Source organism: Palaemon carinicauda, chromosome 15 (assembly GCF_036898095.1).
Source record: "Palaemon carinicauda isolate YSFRI2023 chromosome 15, ASM3689809v2, whole genome shotgun sequence".
NCBI lineage: Eukaryota > Metazoa > Arthropoda > Malacostraca > Decapoda > Palaemonidae > Palaemon > Palaemon carinicauda.
The window spans coordinates 69719678-69746226 of NC_090739.1; the positions used below are offsets into that span (position 1 = coordinate 69719678).

Sequence of the window (26549 nt, forward strand, 5' to 3'; positions counted from 1 at the left end):
ATATCAGGGGCCATATCTAAAGGTAATTTTTTGAGTACTTGGAAATTTCGTAAAAAAATACATATATTTAATATATAATATGATATTTATGCAGGTAAAAATATACCAAAATATCACAAATTCTATAGGGAACAAGAATATATATAGATAGGGCAGCTTACGCTTCGGATATGTCCACAAAATGGCCGCCAACCACACTGACTCAGACTCCCTAATCTGCCACTTGAAATGTAGGAAGGGTATGTCAATATCAAGGTGTTATTTACTAATCTAATTATTATTGGATATGCATAAAAATTGTATGGTGGGTTGCTGGATAATTGTCGATTATTTTACGACTATAAAATTAAAATTCTGACCCAAAAAAATTTTTTTGAAGGGAAATAAAATCGAAAAAAAAATGTAAAACAATATTTTAGCTAAAAAAATTTGATGATATTCAATCAAAAAAAAAGTAAACAAAATTTTCCGACAAATAAACATCTAGAGGAATCATTACTCTGTGATAGTTCCTTAGAACGTAGTAATTTTGAAAGAATTGGGAAAAAACGAAAAAATGGCAATCACCGGAAAATCGAACACATACCTATATATACGCCATATCTGGCTAAAAAAAAGATAGGCATGGGTAGCCAGATCATCTAGAAACACTTTCCAACACTATAAAAATATAAGTTTTGCGACACTACTTGCCAATTCCTTACGGTAACATGACTAAGCAAAAAAATGCAAAACAAATAAAAAGGGGCACTCGTGGAAAAATGGCCATTCTAATATACGGCATTTCAGAAAAAAAAAATTTCAGCCACGTGCTAGGCAAACCATCAAGGCATATTTTCCGACAAATAAACATATAAATGAAATATTACTCTGTGATAGTTCCTTAGTACGTAGTAATTTTGAAAGAAATGGGAAAAAACGAAAAAATGGCAATCACAGGAAAATCGAACACATACTTATATATACGCCATATCTGGCTAAAAAAAAAATAGGCATGGGTAGCCAGATCATCTAGAAACACTTTCCAACACTATAAAAATATAAGTTTTGCGACACTACTTGCCAATTCCTTACGGTAACATGACTAAGCAAAAAAATGCAAAACAAATAAAAAGGGGCACTCGCGGAAAAATGCCCCATTCTAATATACGGCATCTCAGATAAAAAAAAAAAGACATGCACGTGTTAGCCCAACCATCAAGGCACACTTTCTAATACATAAACATGAAAAAAAAATCAATAATATACGGCAATTCCTTACTACGTAGTAAATTTTTACAAATATTGAAAAAAAAACAGAAATTGGCAACCGCAGTTAAATACCCAATATACCAATAACTACGTCGTATCTGACAAAAACAAAATCACGCATGGGTAGCCAGATCATCTAGACACACTTTCCAACAGTAAAAAAGCAAAAGTTTTACGACACTATTTCGCAATATCTTACGGAAAAATGACTTGGCAAAAAAATTAAAAAAAATTAAAAAGGGACACTCGCGGTAAAATGCCCGACATTCTAATATACGACATCTCAGATAAAAAAAAAGACATGCACGTGTTAGCCCAACCATCAAGGCACACTTTCTAACACATAAACATGAAAAAAAAATGAATAATATACGGCAATTCCTTACTACGTAGTAATTTTTACAAATATTGAAAAAAAAACAGAAATTGGTAACCGCAGTTAAATACCCAATATACCAATAACTACGTCGTATCTGACAAAAACAAAGTCATGCATGGGTAGCCAGATCATCTAGACACACTTTCCAACACTAAACAAGCAAAAGTTTTACGACACTATTTGGCAATATCTTACGGAAAAATGACTTGGCAAAAAAATGAAAAAAAATGAAAAAGGGGCACTCGCGGTAAAATGGTCCTCGTGGTGATGAACGACCTTTTAACTAAAAAAAAAAACATGCACATGGTAGCCAAACAATCCACCAAGACTTTCCACAACTGATAACCTATACAAGTTGCACCATTCTACGACAATTTCATAATACGTAATAACTTTGATAATTATGCAAACTACCTCAGAAGGGTAAACTCGGACGCGAACGACCCCGATGCGTCTCAGAAATCGGGGAAGGAGTACAGCTACAGCAATGCACATCTGGACACTACTAGAGCGTGTAGGGGAGACACCTCCTGCAGGTCGATCACCCACAAATTCAGTCACAGGGGTGAGTCACGTGAGAAAAACCTGTTTTTTTTTGACGCTCGGGGTCGCAAACGACCCACCGTACCTATCCAGGGTTAAAGCAAGTTGAGAGGAAATCACCATTCAGAGCTTTCATTGTAGGTGTGCGTATACTGGAAGACCAAGAATGGGGCCAGAGGGTAAGCCGTAAATTGTCTCTCTGTCCCGTCCAGTAGAGGAAAGAGTATTAGTACTCCTTCTGTATCTGCCATGTTCAGTGCTAAGGATAATTTTCTCCACTGTTGCCTGCCTTCCTGAGTCGTTTTCAGTCCCCAATTACGGGCTTAGGACAGAACAGTTGTATTCTTGGGGAGATGGGGGAAATTAATTGCTGGAGCAACCTATTGTACCCTCTTGCTGGCTGGGTAAGAGTTTACTGGGAATTTTTTCTGCCCCTATGACATCGGGCCTTAGACTGGTATCGATGGAGGAAGTGGACAATCTCAAGTCAGTGTTTGTGATGGACTTCCATGCATACATTTGTGGGTGCAACATTTGGAGGGAAGCTGCCTTGGATCTGCCCTCGTGAGGGGTCTCAGTCATTGAGTGGCACTTTAGTGGCCCTCAAAGGCCTGGGCCATCCCTGGGGCTGCTTTGGTCTCTCCATTATTAGATAATTTAGCTCAGATATAGCTATGTCACTTCAGAACTCTTTGGTGCGGGATTTGGTATGGAAGGCTTCTGTGCCTTTCCTTACCAGTGCATGCAGGTCTTTTGAGCTACCCAACCTGTTCCTTACAGACAGGTGTATGGCGGTAGGATGGAAGAAGAGGGTTACACTGCTGCCAGTATTCACCCCCGCCCCCTTTCCTTACTCACGAGAGTAGGGGATAGCTTGTCGTGCCTGTAGGCAAACAAACAGAGGCATAGGGCTGACCTTGGTTAATGGTAGTCCTTCAGAACAGTTACTTACTACCCTCTTCAGCCCATCCCCTCCCCCCTACTGTTTGTCTGATAGAGTATCCATCCCTTCTTTCAACAATGCTATGAACCCTGTCCGCGAAGGAGGGATGTTGGAGACGAACGTGCTTAGTCGTTCAAGATGAATCTCCAGACTTCTACAGTGAACTCTTCCTGGTAGAAGAGTCAACAAGGGACTGGTGCAAGAGTCAGCTGGGGGCTAGAGTCCAGTCATCAACCTTTTTGCCATGGAATGAGTATTTGTTCAAACAAATTTACAGATGGAAACTGTAATCTGTGCTGAGTTCCATCAGAGAGAAAGACTAATTGTTTTCTTTGGATCTGAAGGATGCTTACTTTTGGTACCTGTGCATCAGTATATTAGAAAGTACCTCCCTTCTCTCTATGGTACTATGTTCTAGTTCAGGAGCCTGTCCTCAGAACTGTTTATTGTTTCTTGGGTGTTCCTTGGGGCCACTAACATGGTATACTACTGTAGATGTATCTCTCGAGTTGCTGATCTTGACCTCCTTGATGTGGCAGTTTTTTTTTATGACCTGTGGATTGTGATAATTGAGGAAAAGTTTAATCTCTTGGCCAAACCGAGGTTAAGCACTTAGGCATGCTGGTAATATGACAGCAGTGAGAGTCAGTCAATTAAACAATCGCATCAGCAAGCCAATGGAGGTAGTGTATCCGTTTTGTCAAACACGGAACTATCACCTCGCCGTTAGCGGAATCTTTTCGACCATTTTTCCTCATTGGAGAGGCTTGATCCTCAAACATACACCTTTGCTTGAGATCTCATGAGTACTATTTGGAGAATTACTGGCCAGTCTCAGATCCCTGTCCCTCCTTATGCCTGTGGGACTGGAAAATTGGGTCGATCTTATTTGTTGGCTAAACGAGGAACCCTGATAGGGGAGTCGTACTTGACTCTTTGCCTATGACTTGCAACTGTGTTCCGATGCATTGAAAGAGGGGAGGTTACGATGGAGTCATCTCGGGTGTGGTCAGAAGAAGCATCTACTTTTCGATGTCCTTAGACTAGTAGCTTTTCTATCTTTACAAGTATTTAAAGAACATTGAGGAGGATTTGATGGGTTGTTGTGACAAGATCACCATAGTGGCTTATGTCTAGTTCTGCAAGCTGAAAAAGTAGATGCATTTCTGTACACCATTCTGTGCTGTAGAGTGGATGTCAGCCAAATATATTCTGTGCAAGAGGAATGGACTTGCACACACGCTTAGTTATGAAGGGAGGGTTATAGGGTCAGAGTAGTTCTTACATCCACATGTAATGGAGAAAAATCTTGGTTGTGGGGTTTCTTATGGATCGACATGTTTGCTATATGGCTAAACTGGAAGTTCCACATTTTTGCTCCCCCTGTCCAGTCCCATGGGCTGTGTTCGAAATCCCCTTCCAACACCCATGGGATCACATGGATGGTTACTCTCTTCCTCTGTTTAACCCTATTCCCTCTGCTAATCTACCATTTGGGATTACGCCAGGACTCAGGTTCATCCTAGTGGCTCTCAGATTACCTCATGCCATATGGTTTCTCATTCTGCCTTGTCGAAATCCTGAGATAACTCCCTTGGCCCTCACTCTCCCAAGGAAATTGGCCCTCTTCTACAATTGGTATCATAGAAGGGATTCTTCTCAGGCCAGATTAATTCTAGACCAGATTAAAGAATTCCTCATCTCCCTTGCTGAAAGAAGTTCCTCTCACTTGTTGCTGTCAAGGCTACCGCTCAGACTTGAGCATGGTTTTTCGATGGGAGCGGATAGACCTCTCCTCATAGGAGTTACCTATACTCAAGAGTAGCTTTGAACAAGTCTTGCTGGTCTTGGTACCTCATGTCCAAACCTTTGAGAAGGCCTCAGTCAAGGTTCTGACTCTCAAGACTGTCTCTAATGCTTTATCATCAGCTAAGAGCATAGGCGAGTTTCATGGTCTCTCTGCCTTAGTCTCCCACTCTGAGAAATTGAAGGAGCTCCTTAGTTTGGTGCCAGGGCACATGGCCAAACTCAGAATCTGCCAGGGCATGACCCCTTCTCCGTCCCCTCACGACGATGTGTTGAGAGGCACAGAGAGGTTATTTTTGTGCCTCTAGAGGGCTCTGCAGTGCTATATGAAGACCTGACACCTCAGAGCCGAGTGTCAGCGGCTCTTCCCTAGCACTGAGAGAGCCAAGATAGAGGTGTCTAGTACACAATCTCTTTCAGACTTCTGGAGTCTATCTGTAAAGCATATGCCTGACTGTTGAGAGAGTCAAGGCTCTAGCTATGACCAAAATTCACAAAGTTATGGGCAGGTCCCTACCCTTATCTTTAAGAGGAATCTTGCAGTTGGCTAGGTGTTGAAGGTTGGGTTGTTTATGCACCAAACCGCCTTCACGGCCTATATTCTACAGTACCCTCCAGCCCCATTATGCCTCTTCTCTTGATCATATAGTGGCTGCTCAAGTAGTGGTATACAAGCCCAGATCCCATATTGGACAGTAAGCATCTTATTTATGGTCATGGATAGATGTAAATCTGAAATGGAGATAGTATGACTGGTTCTTCACCTCCATTCTTTCTGCCCCTATCTTGGGGATGAAGTGGTCAAAACATTACTCGTTGGATCAACTTGATGCTTTAGAAGCAAGAGAAGTTCTCTATTCTCGTTAGACGAGGAGCAGGATCGTGAAATATATACCAACATATTATATGCCAGGTACGGTACATTATTCCAGACTGCTATCCCCTTTGAGGGAAGGAATCCCTCCTTTGACAACATACCATTCTTCTTTGACAGGCCAGGTTCTATCAGTCTATTCACCCCAATGATTGACAAATAGGAGGTTGCTGGAGTCATCTTCGCTCTTGTAAGGGATTAGGTAAATTGATATTTCCAGGGGAAAAAAAAGAACCAACTGGTTTGGTTCTAGGATGACTTCTGACCCACCAACAGTGAATCTCCTTGCCTAGAGGACAATAGTTTGTATTTTGCTTAGGAACAAATCACATTTTTAAAGTAATTTTTATTTTTCCTAGCTATACAAACCCAAGTCCTTTAGATTAAGCATCCCTCCTCAACCACCCCTCTCGGTCCTGAGCCAAAAGATCATAAGTAAAGAGATTTTAACAGGTAAAGTGGTGGGACTACTTGTCCTCGCTCATACATGTTGCTTAACTGCCTGTTAAAAGGATTCAACAGCCATCCAGCTCGTGCTGGAGACATATTCACTACCTAAAGAATTCAGGTTTGTATAATTAGGAAAAATAAAAATTACTTAATTTTTATTTTATTTTGAATCAAATTTTAAAGGAATAATTCTTCAGGTGATAGTATGTTGTTGAAAGTGGAGAGATGCTGCAGAATCTGATGGAAGAAATAGAGAATTTCTTTAATGCTAGAAAATATGAAAGTCTTTGTTAGAAAAGAAAGGATAATGCTAAAAGGGAGCATTTTATAAGTTTTATTCTAATTGTAAAGTGTTTGATGTCGTTTCAGGCTTGCCTCCAGGCAGCTTGTGGTACTCCATTTGGTATAGGCTCTGATATTGGAGGATCAATTAGAATGCCTTGCTTCTTCAATGGTATCTTTGGTCACAAGCCCACTAATGGTGAGTTTTATATGCAGTTCCTTTTTTTATTATCATCAATGATACTTTGATTTCCTATCATCAATATAGAAATTTGCTCTTTATAAACTGCTGAAAACAAACCTTTTGTTTTCCTTCTTGAGTAATTTTGCTCCAAACATGAGGTTAAAAATAAGAAATAGAAAATGGAAGCATTTCACTCTCTCTTCACAACTTACCGCTTCTTATTGTCCATTTTGTGAATTCTCTAGTTCATGTTGGAGGGATTGAACGTTTACTAAGACATGACACACCCTTGTCTCAGACATAATACTATGCCAAACCAGTCAGTTATCACTGCATACTCTACTTTTTTATTTAAATCCACCATAAAATATTTTGATCGCACTTATTAACCTATCTTTTATAAGTATACAGTATTGTCAACCCTCCACACTCCCTTAATTAATTCTGTTATTGTATTTAGATCCATGTATGCTATGTGTAGCTTTTTTATTTGCTATTAAAGTTCATATGTAACAGTTTATAACACATACTGTACTGTACTTTACACAAATCTTTCTTGTCAAAAACCACACAGTTCTTCCTGCATCCTTATCTTATTTGTGTTCGTTCCTAAACGAAATTGTACTTTGCAACTTTTCTGGTATGCTAAGTAATGATGTACTGTATATTGCCGTTTAAGGTTGACCCCATGTAAAGGGCGAACTCCACAAAATTTTCTTTGAAAAAAAAAAAAAAAACATTTTTATCATATACTCCATGTAATGGGCGAATAACAATTTCAAGGCCAGCCTAATTTTACTACACTTTTATTATAAATATTTTACCACTTATGTAATCTTTATTCATAACCTCTTTTCTAAAAGCTCTTTGTATCATTTATTATCACTTGCATGTGTAAATGCGTTCGTTTGTTGTCATGATCAGCAATGAAACGTAAACAAAACGTTTTCCGTTTTAGGCGGCGTTTTTATAAAAAAAAAGCTAACATGAAATCACTTTTATTTCATTTATTTTGAATTTGTAAGGATAAAGTAAGTACATCAGCATTAATAATTACATTATTATTACACAAGCAATACTTAGTAAGATAGCTGTTACTGCAAAAGCTAAGCAATACACAGATGTGTAAATGCATTCTTTTGTTTGCTATGATTGGGGATGGAACGTAAATAAAGCAATAGTGTTGGTTTTAGGTCGTGTTTAGCAAAAGTATGATATAAAGTCATCTTTATGTAATTTATTTTGGGTTTCTAAGTATACAGCAAAAGCATTTCAACCAATTTAGATGGAACACAGGACAATGACAGTGCTAGTAGTGCAAATGAAAGTAACAAAGATGATCCCCATGACGATGTTGTCCTGATGAAATTTTTGAAACACTTTTTAATAGTTTGAATGGCAGTGTTGATTTTGATGGTTTTTAATTTCAAGTTTATTAAATCAAGTTTTTCTTTTCGTATTTAAACTTGGTTGCATCATTGTTTTCCTGTATTCCATAGTGTAGGTACTGATAACCTGGCAATTTTGAGGTTTCGGACAACCACCACTACCGCCATCTCTTTGCAAATAATGTAAACATTCCTTGTTGTCCAAAACAAGTTTTGGTGATGGAAGTATTGTAATAAAGGAAAAAATAATTTTTATTTTTATTTTACATAATCACACAAGTACAGTGTATGATTATATTGAGCATATTATATGTTATTATGTCAATCCTTTCTAACTAATAAAAAATTGATTACCGTTACAAACAAGGAAAATCTACATTTCGTACAACTAGGCTAGCCTACCAACAGATTCACACAACATAGTCCGAGTACAGAACTATGAATAAATAAAGATAAAATTGCCAGTAAATATTCCTATTTTACTTAAACATAAACCTATATAAGGTAATTGAAATGAGTATATTATATGATTTTAAGTCAATCCTTCCAAACTACTTACCTATTAATGAACCATATGCCATTAGAATACCCTAATAACATAACAGAGGCCAAGAAAATAAATATTTTCATAATTCCAAAAGCATCTCTCGTGCAATGGGTGAACCCTGACTTTTTCATCCAAAACTAGTCTTAAAATTTTGCCTTTTACACGGTAATATACGGTGACTGTACAGTACTTAATTACCTACATCGCCTTTTCCTTTATGCAGTAGAATAATTATCTCTCATCTATTGCCATACAGCTTTTCCTTCATCCAGACATATGTTCTCAATCTTGATTCATCAGCGATTGACACTATCACCACCGTGCAGCAGTATCACATATAATGCTATCAACTCCAAGTGTCTTTGTATCTCAGTTAATTAACATCTGTATTGCCTTCCTTACAAACTCAACAATTGCTTCTACATGTATTCTGAACTTTTAAATAACCCTTTCTGTTCTTACATCACCAAGCTGCCTCTCTTATCCTCCACATTTAGTAAATCTTCTAAATATTCATTGTATCAACTCAAGACTGCATTCACTGCAAATAGAATCTCTACTGTATTTACATTTTTTCAATATTTAACTTAGCCGGTGATTATAATAGCTGCAACTCTGTTGCCCGACAGACAACTCTACGGTAAAAACTCGCCAGCGATCGCTACACAGGTTGCGGGTGTGCCCAACAGCGCCATCTGTCGTCCAGATACCCAGTACTCAATGTAAACAAAGAACTCAATTTTCTCTCTGTCGAGCTATCGACAAGACGTACTTACTCGCTGTTGCTAAACTGGAGTTTTTTCACAACTCATTGGTGAAGTACTTTATTCTAGTTTTGAGCTTTCGCTATGCAGGTGTTTTATCTTCATCTTAAATCTTGAACTCGTTTTGGATAGATTTAATTATGGTGACAAAGAGAGTATGGACTTTCTTTCACTTTTAAATGGCCGACCCTTCCCTTAGACGGAAGTGTGTTGAGGCTTTTAGTAATTATCTTATCACGTTATAGATTTTCCTCTATATATTTTATATCTCTCCGCCTTTATTAGGCCTCTTCGATTAACTTTCCATTTATTATAAACATATAAAAATAAATTTTAATGTTTTGTTTATATAGACCTTTCCTGAGAGTAGGCGGTCCTAACTTGGAAACCGAAGTTAATCAACGTTGAGCCCTTTATATCGTAATTAGCTTTTAAAGAGCTAAGGATTTAAAACTTTTTAAATGTAATATTTTATGGAAGAATTTCTTTGATAGTCTTCGTACTGTTTTCAAAGATGAACTAACGTTTAGTTTATTTATGCTACGCAGTTGTTGACGTTCAGGACGTTCAACATGCGCTCTATCGTTACGATAGAGAGAGAGTGTATCACGGTTTCACTTTGCAGTAAGAGTAAATCGATTCTGACGTTTTGTTCATTCTTTCTTAGCTTAAATGTTTTAAATTCTAATTTAAAGGAACTTTTTATTTGAAAAACCTTTCAGTTTTTTCCTTTAGTCAAATAACATGTTTTTTTGACGAAATATAATTGGGCTCTTCTCTTAGGTGCGAAATCAAGAGAGAAAGAGAGAGAGAGAGATAGAGACGGAGGGAGAGAGAGGAGAGAAAACGTTCCGTTCAAGCGGGTAACGTTGTTCTCGTGTTACTCGCGTCCCTAGTCGCTGTACGGGGAGGAAGGATAAAACGTTTTTAGGTTTTTATTCTCGTCCCCAGGCTATGTGCGGTGAGAGATTGAAAACGTAGTTTATATGAACTAGTGTTTAGTCTCTTCCCCAGCCACTGAATTTTTTATCTTAAAATATGTTTTCTGTTTTTTGCTGGTATTAATGAGCTTGCATTATACGACTGATTTCGCAATTACTACCTTTTAATGAAGGGTAGAATTGCGTGTTTCAGGTAGAAATAAGTGCAAAACAGAAAATCGAAGTGATAAAGTGATATGCGCAAAGTGTTACAGTGTTGTGTCCGAGGCGCAAAGTGTTACAGTGTTGCGTCCGAGGGTTCGTCTGTTCGTGCCTGTCGTTCACCTAGTCCGGGACCTTTTACATGCTCCCAAGCCCAGGGGAGAAGTAATGTCAAACGACTTATGGGTTCGAGAGGCCTTGACCAACGAACAGACGTTTTCCCTCTATGGTATCGGGTGTATCTTACCAAGATCTCCCCTACCATAAGACGAGAGAGACGTTGTTTCTCCTCGTCATCCGAAGGCTTTTCGCATAAGAAACCTGTCACAAGGTTTCGAAGCCCTTAAGCGAAAGTCAGTCCTTTCAGGACAGGTCCAGCGTCCTGGTTACAACCATTAGGACAGCTCTGACCCTATGCAGTCATCGGATAACTGCTCGCCGCCTAACAAAAGCGTAACACAGACTCCGAGAGTCTTTTTTTTTTAGGCAAAGTGTTGCGATCACAGACGTTACCCTCGTCTCTTACCACAACCATTTCCGTTGATCCTTAATGGGTTGTATGGCAAGACATGCAGTATATGCTTGCCTCCCTTATGGAAGACTATTCTGCCGATTAGTCTGTTGAGTCTAGCCGTTTATCTCATCGATATCCTGGCTTTCAGCCAACCTAACGTTCCTTTGTGCTTACTGTTGACGTTGGCGTAGCTTAGTCACGTCAGTCAGGTTGTTTAGAACCACACTCGATGCGGTCTAGTGTGGTTTTTCAGCCGCATTTGGACGTTAGGCCACTTGCTGATGCTCCTGTTGACGTTCAAGACGTTCACTAACAATCGGAGTTGACTTGTTTTGACGCTGTGCGTCAACCTCCGCATTATAGAGTTGTTTTGACTGCTCAGTCTAGGCAGTCAAAGCAGTCTCAAGTGGACGCTGTGCGTCCTCACGCACCTGTTGTGGTTGACAGTTCAGTTGTTGACAGTTCACAGACTGTCAAGCAGTTACATGACGTTGCGTTCTGATCCGCTACTAATGCACCAGTGAGTGTGGACTCTGCTTGTAAAGCATTGCCACCACGGTAGGTCTCTCCCTTGCTTGAGACTCAGCTTTTATCGGACAAGGTTCCTGTAGATGAGGAAGTTGCTGTTCTCCCTCCTACTGATATTCCCTTGAGGACTCTGTCAGATGGAGAGGAGCCTAAAGCTGCTTAGCCTCCTATGGACTTTAATCAAATCATGATTTTTTTTTTTAAGGATCTTTGTCCGGATCTTTTGTAACTGCTGCTCCTCGTTCGCCTAAACGTCAGAGCTTACACTAGGCCTAGCTACTTCGAAGCCGTTGTTTTTAAGCTAGTGCTCTCTCGCTCTCCTAGAGAGCGTTACGTTGGCTAGGCGACTGGTTTTTCACCAGGAGGAGTTTGGGGGATACAGCCTTTGCTTTCCCTTCTTTTAAACTGGTTATAGAGCGAGAGTCTGATATGACACGAGAGAAGTTCTCGGCTTGGGAGTTCATGCCTCTGCCCAGATAGACTTCTCAATTCTCGTAGACTCTCCCTGGCGCCTGGCCAGGAGACGCTCCAAGTTGTTTACAGGTCAACTTCACAGCTGTTTTCGAGCCTTTGAAGTTTTGCTGTTCAATTATGTCACGCATAACAAGGCTTTCAGGGATGGTAAACGGTACCGCCTCAGTCGCTAACCCCGTCTGTTGCCACACCTGCTCCCGTAGACCCTAATGGGCTTTGCTGCAAGACATGCAGTCCAAGCTTGCGTCCTTGTTAGAGGACTTTAATGCGGAGAAGGTTGCTACCGAACCTTCTGGCCAACAACCTTCCAACCGGTCGGTTGTGCGCCCTGTTGACGCTGAGGTAACCTACTCGCGTCTGCCAGTTGAGGTGGTCCCTCCACCGATGCGACCCAGTGTGGGTTGCCAGCCGCACGTTGACGTTAAGCGACGCTCTGAGGTGGTTGTTGACGTTCAGGACGTTCAACATCCAGCAGAGGTGACTTGTTTTGACGCAGTGCGTCAACCTCAGCAACCCGGTAGGGTGTTGACTGCACAACCCAGACGGTCTAGACAGTCTCGGGTTGACGCTGTGCTTCCTCGCGCACCCATGGTTGTTGACAGTTCACAGACTGTGCAGCAGTTCCATGATATGGCGTCCGGCTCCGTCACGCATCCACCAGTGCGACCGGACTCAGCGAGCCAGACGTTGCCCACTCCGTTGCCGTTTCCTCATCAGTTTTTGGATGAGGAACCCTCTGATGAGGACGTTGCTGAACAACAAGACGATCAGCCCCCAGAATAGATCAAGCCCTGCTATCCATCCAGAAGATGCTGAAGAAGGAACGCTGCTCAGTCAGGCTGTGGATGAGTCTGGTAGGGACGCTGTCATCCGTGGAACAATTTGTGTCACTAGGAAGACTACACCTCCGTCCTCTTCAATACCATCTAGCTTTTCACTGGAAAAAGGACAAGACGCTAGAAGCGGTCTCGATCCCGGTTTCCGAAAAGATAAAGTCTTGTCTGACTTGGTGGAAGGACAATATCAACCTAAGAGAGGGTCTTCCCCTGGCTGTTCAGACTCCCAACCACGTTCTCTTCTCGGACGCATCGGACGTGGGCTGGGGCGCGACACTAGACGGTCGGGAATGCTCAGGACTGTGGAACTCGAGTCAGAGGAGCATGCATATCAACTGCAAGGAGCTGTTGGCAGTACATCTGGCCTTGAAAAGCTTCAAGTCTCTCCTTCGAGGCAAAGTGGTGGAAGTTAACTCGGACATCACCACGGCCTTGGCGTACATCTCCAAACAAGGAGGTACCCACTCACTGACGTTGTACGAGATCACAAGGGACCTGCTCATCTGGTCAAAAGGTCAAGACATCTCCCTAGTAACGAGGTTCATCCAAGGCGACTTGAACGTCATAGCAGATTGTCTCAGTCGGAAAGGGCAAGTAATTCCAACAGAATGGACCCTCCACAAGGATGTGTGCAAGAGACTTTGGGCCACTTGGGGTAAAACCATCCATAGATCTCTTTGCAACCTCGCTGACCAAGAGGCTTCCAATCTATTGCTCTCCAGTCCCGGACCCAGCAGCAATACATATAGATGCTTTCCTCCTAGATTGGTCACATCTGGATCTCTACGCATTCCCACCGTTCAAGATTGTCAACAAGGTACTGCAGAAGTTTGCCTCTCACGAAGGGACAAGGTTGACGTTAGTTGCTTCCCTCTGGCCCGCGAGAGAATGGTTCACCGAGATACTTCGATGGTTAGTAGACGTTCCCAGTAGTCTTCCTCTAAGGGTAGACCTTCTACGTCAGCCACACGTAAAGAAGGTACTCCAAAGCCTCCACGCTCTTCGTCTGACTGCCTTCAGACTATCGAAAGACTCTCTAGAACTAGAGGCTTTTCGAAGGAAGCAGCCAGTGTGATTGCTAGAGCAAGGAGAGCTTCTTCCATTAGAGCCTACCAATCGAAGTGGGAAGTCTTCCGAGACTGGTGCAAGTCAGTTTCTGTATCCTCGACCAGTACCTCTGTAGCTCAAATAGCTGTTTTTCTCTTATACCTGAGAAAAGGACGATCCCTTTCAGCTCCCACTATCAAGGGCTACAGAAGCATGTTGGCATCGGTCTTCCGGCATAGAGGCTTAGATCTTTCCAAACATAAAGATCTGCAAGACCTCCTTAAGTCTTTTGAGACCACCAAGGAGCGTCGTTTGGCTACCCCTGGATGGAATTTAGACGTGGTACTAAGATTCTTCATATCAGACAGGTTGGAGCCGTTACTATCAGCCTCCCTGAAAGATTTCACTCTTAAGACTCTTTTCCTGGTATGCTTAGCCTCGGCTAAAAGAGTCAGTGAGATTCATGCCTTCAGCAAGAACATAGGATTTTCGTCAGAAAAAGCCACTTGTTCGCTACAACTTGGTTTTCTAGCCAAAAATGAGCTGCCTTCTCGGCCTTGGCCTAAATCTTTCGATATCCCCAGCTTATCGGAGATCGTAGGCAATGAACTAGAAAGAGTCTTATGCCCTGTTAGAGCTCTTAAGTTCTATTTAAAGCGTACTAAACCTTTACAAGGCCAATCTGAAGCTTTATGGTGTTCAGTTAAGAAACCATCCTTGCCTTTGTCAAAGAATGCTTGGTCAGACTTTATCAGATTGTTAATACGAGAAGCTCATTCACATCTGAGTGAGGAAGACCGAACTTTGCTTAAGGTGAAGACGCACGAAGTTAGAGCTGTAACAACTTCCGTGGCCTTTAAGCAAAATATATCTCTGCAAAGTATAATGGACGCAACCTATTGGAGAAGCAAGTCAGTGTTCGCGTCATTTTACTTGAAAGATGTCCAGTCTCTTTACAAGAACTGCTACACACTGGGACCATTCGTAGCAGCGAGTGCAGTAGTGGGTGAGGGCTCAACCACTACAATTCCCTAATTCCATACCCTTTTAATCTTTCTCTTGAAATGTTTTTATTGTTGTTTTTTGGGTTGTCCGGAAGGCTAAGAAGCCTTTCGCATCCTGGTTGATTTGGCGGGTGGTCAAAGTCATTTCTTGAGAGCGCCTAGATTAGGGGTTTTGATGAGGTCCTGTTGTATGGGTTGCAACCCTTGATACTTCAGATCCTAGGGGTCGATCAGCATCCTAAGAGGATCGCGAGGCTCCGTAAGGAAGACGTACTTAAAATGGCAGAGTAATTGTTCAAGTCGACTTCCTTACCAGGTACCTATTTATTTTGTTTTTGTTATTTTGATAACTTCTAAAATGAAATAAAAACTCTTAGCTCATAATAATGTAAACATATATTGCTGGTCTCTACCCACCCCCCTGGGTGAGAATCAGCTATTATAATCACCGGCTAAGTTAAATATTGAAAAATGTTATTTTGATAATAAAATAAATTTTTGAATATACTTACCCGGTGATTATAAATTAAAGGACCCTCCCTTCCTCCCCAATAGAGACGCAGTGGGACGAGGAGAAAATTGAGTTCTTTGTTTACATTGAGTACTGGGTATCTGGACGACAGATGGCGCTGTTGGGCACACCCGCAACCTGTGTAGCGATCGCTGGCGAGTTTTTACCGTAGAGTTGTCTGTCAGGCAACAGAGTTGCAGCTATTATAATCACCGGGTAAGTATATTCAAAAATTTATTTTATTATCAAAATAACATTTTTTTTTTTTGTCTTATACCAATGCATGCATTTACCTTGCTTCCCTATAAAACAACTTGTTCAGCTTCTTTATTTTTATTGCTTACAGTACTTTATTTTCTTTCTCTCTTTCTTCTTGACTACCCTACCCGTCTTCCTGTAGGCAAGCTCATGACATTTTCCATGATAAAAATGCACCTGAAATGATCTTTTGCATTTCCCTAAACTCATTTCCTCATCAACCAATTTATTCTTATAAACCTCCCTGACATTCATATTACTTCTCTTTGGAAGCCTGGTTTTATCGACATTTATCCCTAAACTAAAAAATTTCCAGTTTTCTTCCCTTTCAAGAGAAGCTGTATTTCTCAAATAAAGTAAGGAGAGAATCTAATGGTTAACCGGTAACGACCGGTAGCTTGTTCAAGCCACAGGTCCTTTGTCTTTTCATTCTTTGTGTTGACTTTAGATTGTTGACAGTTTCTAACTCCAGATTGTTCAACTTTAGGTTTTATAGTGGGTTTAAAGATGTATTCTTCTGGATTTGTTCGTAAATACTGTGTAGATTGCTCTAGGGAATTATTTATGGGCAATCATGGTCCATATTGTCTATGTGTCTTGTGTTGAGGACACTTAATTTGATTAAGATCATTTTTTTGTGGAGTGCAGAGGCCTCACTGTTCCTCTTATGGACAAGTATGTTTTTATGGTTACAAAGCAAATTAAAGTTCAGGGTGAAACCCAGAGAATACTAGGCAAGTTGATTATAGAGGGGATGATAATGATAAGGACACAGCAGTACCGAACTCCAATACAGTACTTAATGAATCAAATTATGGCTGTAATGAACTTCAAAAACTCTTATTAACTTCTGTCTTTAAATGAAAGCAGTACTGTAATATCAAACAACATGTTCTATTTCAAACCCTAACCTGAATTCTTAAGTTGGGTCTAGTGGTTCTATGGTTCCATTCAGATATGCTTTTGATGGCGCACAGCACATTACTGATTCAAGATCTTCTCATAGCACCTCAAATATTTTAGTTACTTTAGACACTTTTGTTTGAAATCCTTGCATTCCTGCAATCCTAGCTGCTCTTTCTTTGAGACAGCTAGATTGTGAGGCAGAAGACCGAGTTGGTATCCTTGATCCTAATATCCCTCCACTCACTGAAGTAAGCACTCTAAAGCAACCTCATATGTCATATGTGGATGGAGTGTCGTATTGTGTGATTCCCTTAGAGCAATGTATCTTAGGAATTTTTAATAAAAGCTGATTGGTTGCATCATGTTTCAGATGGCAGTATGCATCATTCACTTGTAACCTCAGCCACTAGCTCATCATGGGTCAATTCCTTGGTAAATATGTGTGATAGTACCTAAACTGCCAAAATTCACATGTATGCATGACATACAGTATGTGAATTGGGTGTTCGCTTTGTTGTAGGTAACTAGATCTTTTTGGTATACAATTCTACATTAGTTTTGCTCTGATATAGTCCTTCCAAAACACCTAGTAGCTTAAACCAAAAAAAAGGGGTTTTGACAATTGAAAAACCAATTTTTAGGAATTGCTGTGTGGTTCCCAAGACTCATCAAATCTCGATATTCTTGGTATGAAAGATGGTTGCTCGGCAAGTAACAAATGCTAAGGCTACCATCGTCTCTAGGTTTAGTATTGGTTCTCGGTGGATGATGTGTTGTCAGTTAGCAGAAGAATTCAGCATTAGAGGTGTTGTGATGTGTTCAATGGAGTCTGAAGCAATAGGTCTCCCTTATACAGTACACACTTAGTTCAAGTTTTGCAAGTTGATACACTGGCCCTTAGCCAGGGAGGACAATATTTCTTTGGTATATTGTTGCATAATGAATTTTGTGTTCTAGCTTTATCAGGAAAGCCCATGGGGACCACACAGCACCTTCCCAAAACTAGCTTGTAGCTCCCTAATACTGTTAGCTAAATCCAAAGTTAAGAGAGGAAGGGTCTTGTGTGTAAGATCTTCAAAAGAAAGACCTTCCAAGGGTTCAAAATGAAGGCTTTTAGATATTATATTCCAATAGACAGACCTTGTCAACCGGAGGTTTCTCAACTGCAAAGGACTGAACATATTTGCAATAATTCCAGATGCAAATAAATTTAACCCAAGATGCCAGAGCATGGCATTAAAAGCATGGACCTGTAATCTTTAATAGCTGAATTGACTTTATTTTCTAAACTAGTCCTTGTTACTGAAACATTCCTGGACCTACACCAATCAAACTAAACAATCCACTATCCCTGATAAAAATTATTGGTGGATGGCCTTTTGGAACATACTGTAGAATAGACAATTTAGAGACCCTTGAAAACCTTTTCCCTCAGCGAATAAGGCAGACAATCTTCATGCTGTTCAAGTTTGAACATAGAGTTTGGGTGAACTGACCTTGGAATTAATTGTCTTGAGAATCTCTTAGGGCATTCTGACAATAGAGGCTGTTGATTAGTAAACCACTCTCTCTGAGGCCAGGAAGGAGCCACCAGAGTCATACATCTTTATGAAGATACTATGACTAACCTTATTACTGCCCAAATCATTGAGAACGGAAGAAAAAATACATGTCCAGATTCAACCAATCCTGTAACAAGGTATCCACCTTCCATGCTAGGAGATCAGGAACCAGAGACCAAAACATCTCCATCGTCTTGTTGAGTGAGGTTGCAAATATGATCACATTCGGTTTTCCTTACAAACTCCAATTCTCTTACCCACTAAAATGAATATAGACCACTCATTTGATAGTATTTTAGATTTCCTGCTTAACTGATCTACTAGTACAATGAATTTTCATGGAATAAATCCAGGTAAAAGAAGTACAGTATTATCCTCAAATATGTCCAAAATAATAGCACTTTTGCTATCCTGAACAAGGACTCTAACCTTGTTCCCCCCTGCTTCCAAATGTAAGCATGTGCGGTTGTGTTATCTTAAAAAACCGGTAAGTACTTCCCAACCACCAGATACTCCTGAGCCTAACAGCTAAGAGTTCCCGGCAGCTCATGTGTAAGGCCAATTCCTTCTCCAAGCACCTTCCTGGCAGGTGAAGATAATTCATGGTTGCACACCATCTCTCCTGAGAAACATCTACAAAAGAGACACGCCTGGGACCTTCACTTCCAACGACACACCTTGACCCTTACAATAAGGGTCATTCCACCATTTCACCAGTTTTATCTGATCTCGAGAAACAGACTGTACAAACTTCATGGCTAGATCAGAAGTCCTGCTCCAAAGATGATATGAGATGTAAGTGGAAATTATTATTATTACTTGCTAGGCTATAATCCTAGTTGGAAAAGGAGGCTGCTATAAGCCCAGGGCTCCAAAAGGGAAAATAGCCCAGTTAGGAAAGGAAGCTTAAGGAAAAATAAAATATTTTAAGAAGAGTAACATTAAATAAATATCTCATATATAAACTATGAAAACTTTAACAAAGAAAGAGGAAGAGAAATAAAATAGAATAGTGTGCCCGAGTGTACCCTCAAGCAAAATAACTCTAACCCAAGACAGTGGAAGACCATGGTACAGAGGCTATGGCACTACCCAAGATTAAAGAACAATTATTTGATTTTGGAGTGTCCTCCTAGAAGAGCTGCTTACATTAGCTAGAGAGTCTCTTCTACCCTTGGGTTTAGAAGAATTGTTTAGTAATCTCAATGTTGTCAGGTGTATGAGGACAGAGGAGAATATGTAATGAATAGGCCAGACTATTTGGTGCGTGTGTGTTGGCAAAAGGAAAATTAACCATAACCAGAGTGAAAGAACCAATGTATTGCTGTCTGACCAGTCAGAAAACCCCATAAATCTCTAGCGGTAGTATCTCATTGGGTGGCTGGTGGCCAGGCCCTCTTACTACCTTACAATCCATCATCTTCAGTGAACCTATCAAAACTAACTTCTCAAGAGATTACATGGTCACTAATATCCTCATCCACATACAAACCGAATGAGCCTTCATATGCTTGCATTTCTTTACCAGATGCAAGAAGGACTGAATCATCTTGTAGGATGGAAAAGTCTTTTCCACCTTAACAAGGACTTCCAACCTTCTCAAATGCTTGAACAACTGTACCTGGTGGACCAGAGTCTTTTCTAAGGATATGCTTAAAATTAGCCAATCGTCTAGGTGCAAAAGAATTCTGATACCTGGAAATTTCAACCATTTTTAAATTGGAGCCATCCCCATGGTAGACATCTGAGGGGCTGTCCTGAGTTCAAAACATAAGCATTAGAATTTATTTTTGAGCAGTTAATAAATTGAAGGCATTTTCTGGGAAATGAACTAAAGGAATTTTCTACGATTCCAGATAAATAGGGACATGAAAATAAGCACATGTTAAATCTATTGAAAACATCTAATCCCCTTTCCTTACTCCCCCCAAGGTTATAGATGGAGTTTCCATTGAAACTTATTGAGAACTGCGTACTTATTTAGAATCAAGAAATCCAGCCCCCCCCCCCCTAATGCTTTGGGCACTAGGGAATAACCTTTTGTAAAACCCTGGAGATGGATCTAAGACATTCTCAATCACTCTCTTCTCAGGACGATTTTACGATTTATAATTTGAAAATATGGCATTCTGCCAATTTTTTTAGGTAATTTTTAAAAGGAATGGATTCCTTTGACATAGGAGGGTTGGAGGACAATTTGATATCCCTTTTACCACCGACAAAATCCATGGTTTGGGGTGAAGGTTTTCCCAAACCTGATAAAAGTGGGAAAGCTTTCTTCCTACCAGGATTTCTTAGATGGATCGTCATTGAGTTTTTTATAAGATTGATGAGTCTTGTTGGCACTTTGCTGAGCCTTCTGTTTTTATGAAATCCAAAAGGCCTATCAGAGCAAATTTTCCCCTGGAGGTCAAACAAAATAATCTTAGGGGGGAGAAGACAATAGGGAGAAAAAAACAGGTCTTCGTGAAATTTACCTCAAAATGTTACCTTGCATTCTATTGGATGCTTGTTCTACAACAACATCAATCTTATTTTTATTAAAAATGAGACCCAGAAGAGAAGTAATCAGAGAGAATAGCTATATGAACCTCAGGTACGTTTAGAGATAATAAATTTTATTATAAGAATTTAAGGTTTAATTGAAAAGTGCTGTAAAGAAATATAGTAAACTTAGGGACTTTTTAGATATTTATTTCTTTGATATGATTCTGGAATACTTTATGCCATATGTATTTTTAGATCATCTCCAGTTGTTTATATGGATGAAGCTATGTATTTGTGTTTTGTGTGTAAATTGGGGACCAGAGTTTGGGGATGATTGGTCTCTTAAGACCTATGTTAGCTATGGGAGACATACTTCATTAAGCAATAGTTACATATAGTCTAGGGTAGATTGTAAGTGGTAGGAGTAGGAATTTGTCAAATGTAGATTTGTTCAAAGCATTTAAGAGATACTTCCCATGATAAAAAGGGATCAGGAACAATTCTGGCACTCAGTTTTGCTTCGTTTGAAGAGACTTTGTTGAACTGTAACATGGCCACCCCTGTCATGCCTCCCACATTAAAGTATGGTTCATCAATAAACTACTGGAAGATTCATTAAATTATACATAATTTTGATATCAAAATTAATTGTTTCAATAATTACCAATGATAATAATTATTATTGTTGGAAAGGATTTTTGAGGTTCATGGTAGGCTCCCAGTTAAGATTGGACAATGAGGACAGTCACATGGTAAGGTGGTATCCTCATCAATGGCTGGGAGGCATTATACTAGTTAGTGTATTATGCCAAATTTTTATTTGGAATTCGTGGTTGGGGCTATCCCTTCCGGAAGAGGAAGAGCAATGAATTTGGTAAGTATTGAATTAAATAATTTTAATTTAAAAGTCATGATGTATCTCCAAAAAATAAGTTTTTACACTTTTTTTTCATAGATTTTTAAATGCATATTTATTTTACTTCTTAGGATTTTTTTATTTTCTTACTATATTTCAGGAATTGTAAGCAATTTGGGTCAAGAACCTGTCGCTACTGGTGAGGCTACACAGTTTTTGGTAACTGGTCCAATGAGCCGATATGTTCAAGACCTCAAGCCTATGTTAAAAATTTTGGCTGCCAGTAATGTTCACATGCTCAAATTAGATGAAAAGGCAAGTCTTCTATTTCTCTTTAGTTGGAAATTATAATTTGGTTTTGATGTTCTATCTTAAGGTTATTGTATTTTTTTCATCATGTATTCCTCTTTTATTTACTTTGAAGGAGCTGTGATGCACTCTTTAGGTTGTTTCCATTATTTCTATAAGGAGAGTGGATACTGCCACTAGAGTGCCATTCGGTCCTTTGACTGACCAGATAGTAATACGCTGGATCCCTTTCTGGTTACATGTCATTTTTCCTTTGCTTACACATACATTTAAGAGTCAGACCCAATCAGTGCACATTCTCCTCTTTCCTCGTACACCTGACAACACTTAAGTTAACCGAAAAATTCATCTTCACTCAAGGGGTTAACTACTATACTGTAATTGTTCAGTGGCTACTTTTCTCTTGGGAAGGGTAGAAGAGACTCTACCTATGGTAAGGAGCTCTTCTAAGAGAAAGACACTCCAAAATCAAACCCTTGTTTTCTAGTCTTGTGTAGTGCCATAACCTTTGTATCATGGTCTTCCACTGTCTTGGGTTAGAGTTCTCTTGCTTGAGGATACACTTAGGCAAACTATTCTGTTTCCTATTTCCTTTCCTGATTGGGCTACAGTGAACCCTCGTTTATCACGGTAGATAGGTTCCAGTCGCGGCCGCGATAGGTGAAAATCCGCGAAGTAGTGACACCATATTTACCTATTTATTCAACATGTATATTCAGACTTTTAAAACCTTCCCTTGTATGTAGTTCTGTTAACAAACTACCCTTTAATGTACAGAACACTTAATGCATGTACTACAGTACCCTAAACTAAAACAGGCACAAATATTAAAGGTGATTTTATATCATGCATTTCCTAAACACGCTAAAAAGCATGATAAAAAATGGCAACCAATGTTTTGTTTACATTTATCTCTGATCATAATGAAGAAACAAACTGGAGGTAGAGCTTTGCTTATTACCCAGACATATTTCCCATACTTTTCCCTTAGAACTACATCACATCTTCCTACTTTATATATATATATATATATATATATATATATATATATATATATATATATATATATATATATATATATATATGTGTGTGTGTGTGTGTGTATATATATATATTTATATGTATACACATATACATACCTACATATATACATAAATACATGCATACATATATATATATATATATATATATATATATATATATATATATATATATATATATTACTGTATATATATGGGTTATGGAAAAAATCCGCGAAGTGGTGAATCCGCGATGGTCGAACCGCGAAGTAGCGAGGGTTCACTGTATTTTCCCTGTTGGAGCCCTTGAGCTTGTAGCCTCTTTCTTGTCCACTAGGGTTGTATCTTAGTGATAATAATAATAAAATGCTATCATATCTTTGGCTTGAATGTTAAATATTTTTAATTCTACCAGGTGTACAAAAGAAATTTGTATTAGTTGTGTTAGGAGATCACGAAAGTATAAAGAGTGCTTTAATGAGTTATTGATTTAGTCAAAGTTATACTTTTTGATATTTTTGCAGTGCCTAAGAACTTTCATTTTACAGGTAGATGTAAGGAAACTCAGGTATTTCTACATTGAAGATGATGGCGGCTCTGCATTAGTAACTCCTGTGCATTCAGAGCTAAGAGCAGCACAAAGAAATATTGTTTTACATTTGGAGAAAGCCTATGGCATTAAGGCTAAGAAGGTCAGAACTCAGTTTGATTATTGTATCATTTATTATCTCTTTTGGAGGTGTTTTAACTTTTCCTTTAAATTTTGATAGCTTGGCAATATTTTCCTATTGAGTTTGTTAATAGTTTTATTTATATAAACAGTATGTAATATGCCCAGATATTATTCTCTTTCTGCTTACTAACGGTTACAGTAGGTCTTTGGTTAATGACAAAGCTCCGTTGGTATGCCCTTGTACTAGTCTAATTTTGACGCAAGTCCGAACACGTAAGTACAGGTATTGCTCGACTTACGACCTATGCGACTTACGACTATTTGACTTTACGACGATTTTTTCAGGGTGATAACGTCACAAGTTTATCGGAAATAGGACAAATATTTCCTTGAAAATAATCTATTTTCTTGTATACATATAAACTGATTTATCTTGGTAAATTATTATTTTCTTTTATTGTTAATATTCAGTATTTATTTTCAGTTAAAAATACATTAAGAAAAGTTTTAATATCTGTCGAGTTCATATTATATGTCTGGTGACGTCACATCAGCGGAAAGCGCCGGGCAATACCGTGATTTCCTTCCAATAGGCTAACGATTAATATTAGTATTTCCATTATCGAAATATTAAGTAACGATACAAAGTATTTTGTGGGTCTGTATTGGTTGTCATGAGTATTACGTAGCGTAAATTTGACTGTACGCTACTTTTATTTAATCTCTGATAATGGATCGATGTTTATCTAAAGAAAATATACTACTAATAGGGCAAATATTTTCTTGAAAATAATATATTTCCTTTTACATTATAAAAAGGAAATACTTTTGTTTGGTAAGTTAGTATTTTCTTTTCATTTCTTGCAAGAAAAAAGAAAATGGATTTACATATTTTGCAAGTCATTCTTTGTAGAGTTTACGTCACGTATCTTGTGACGTCATGTATTTGGCGGAAGCGCTCTGAAAAACCGAATGATTTCCTTTCATTATGTTGCCGAGTAATCTTATTACAGCATTCCCATAATCGAAACACAGAGTGACAATATCAAGTGTTTTAGTGGTCTGTATCATTAGTTATGAGATTAGTACAACTTACCGTAAAGTTAAGAAAAAAAGTCTGATGACGTCATATTTCTGGCGGAAGGCGAGAGGCAAATCAAGTGATTTTCTTACGATCCGTTACTATTCCCATAATCGAGTCATCGAATAAGGATATAAAGAATTTTTTAATAATTTTCAGAGAAATATGAAGATTTAACTGCATTAAAAAAAAGAGAGAGAGAGAGAGAGAGAGTGCGTATTCCGTGTATAACTAATAATAAGGTCTATCAACGAACTGTATGGAGAATGTGATACCCTATAACATATTGGTGCTGTTGTAATATTCATTATGAAGAGATTTTGAATGTCAAGAAAATTATATAAATCAGTGTTATTCGTACTATATGTGCGCATAATCGTAATACAGTACTGCAGCGTGACCTTTAGATCAGCTGATCTCCCAACTGAAAGTAAATCAAAAGTAATTGTTGATTATTGAAATGCTCAAGTAATTGAAAAATAAAATATGAACGTGGTTTAATAAAACACAATTAAACACAATAATGTCTAATGAAATATGAAGGCTTAATATTGAACTAAAAATTGAATACTGTATGAAGCTTTAGAAATGAACTACTTGTATGCGATTGCCAGAGCGAGCACACACACACACACAGAAAGAGCTTCAACGATTTCGCATGATACCTAATAATAAGACGAACTGTATGGAAACTGGTTTTCTGTAACATATTGGCGCTGATGTTGCATTCATCATGAAGATATTTCTAATATGTTAAGAAATAAAAAAGAAATGCCATTCGCATGTACACCATATTTTGTTACGGTAGGTAGCAGCACTTTCAGATCAGCTGATCATAACCAAAGATAAACAAAATTTTAAGTAATTCTTGACTGGTAAAATGCTTCCAAAATTGAAAAGTAAAATACAAAAAATGCATTAATAGAGTATATGATATCCTTTGAAAGAAGAAAATGGAATAATGATAGACTGTAATACAATTTTGATAAAACTATGATCGAAATGATTGCCGAATTATAATGCATCATAATAAATCTACGGAAACTTCACTTTTTTAGTTTTACATATGACGTAAGTAAGTCGAGCAATACCTGTACGGTAGTGAAGTCATTCTCCTGTGCTAATGCAGTACTGTATAATAAAGTCATAATCAAGTAAAAACACACTTTATAACATGGAAACAACTAGCTCTTAAAAAATTTGAGGGACATACAGCTACTGTACTCCTCGATTAACATCATGTTTGGTTAACGACAATTCAAAGTTACGATGGATTCTAATACAGAGAAAAGCCAACCAGACAATTTTTTTGCTGATTGTATTTTCTATATTATGTATTATATGAAATCCTAGAGTTTTGTAAATATATTAATGGTCTGTAAACCAAGTATGAATTTCCTTTTGATTTTGATTTTGATTTTCAAAGATGAATATTAGATATACAGTACTGTATTTCAATAAGCTTCCTACTATATGGAACCACGAGGAACAGCTTGTTACCTGTAATGTAATAAGTTTCTTTTTTTGAAATATTATCTATATCACCATAGTGGTTTTAAGAAACTCATAAATCTTTATACAGTATAGTAATCCCTTGCCATGTTGTAGTTTACCTTTTGGGCAATAGGCAAACATCACTGATTTATAGATATGTAAGTGTATATCAGGTATATTATATGTAATATATTTTGTGGACTCTTTATAATGTGGGTTTCTGAGGGTAGATAAGTTTTATATTTTTCATATTTTGATTATATTGTTTTAAAGTAATTTTTTGGTCTGGAAATTGATAAAGTGAATTACAGTAATACAGTACAGCATATAGGCTATATGTAAAAGGTGCTATCTTACTTATTGTGCGACCCTCAGATTTTCAACCACAAAGCATTATTTTATTATATAACTTGTGTATTATGGAAGTTCATTTTTTG

At 38.6% G+C, this 26549-nt stretch overlaps 1 protein-coding gene across 4 annotated transcripts in view; it reads left to right on the forward strand.

The window, feature by feature from the left end:
- LOC137654657 (fatty-acid amide hydrolase 2-like) overlaps nt 1–26549 on the forward strand; it is a 176885-nt gene that overhangs the window by 116043 nt on the left and 34293 nt on the right. For all 4 annotated transcript variants that reach the window (XM_068388493.1, XM_068388491.1, XM_068388495.1 and 1 more), the window contains 3 exons: nt 6616–6727; nt 21697–21855; nt 23417–23556. In XM_068388493.1, the coding sequence (XP_068244594.1) occupies nt 6616–6727; nt 21697–21855; nt 23417–23556 (411 nt within the window). The remainder of the gene's footprint in view (nt 1–6615; nt 6728–21696; nt 21856–23416; nt 23557–26549) is intronic.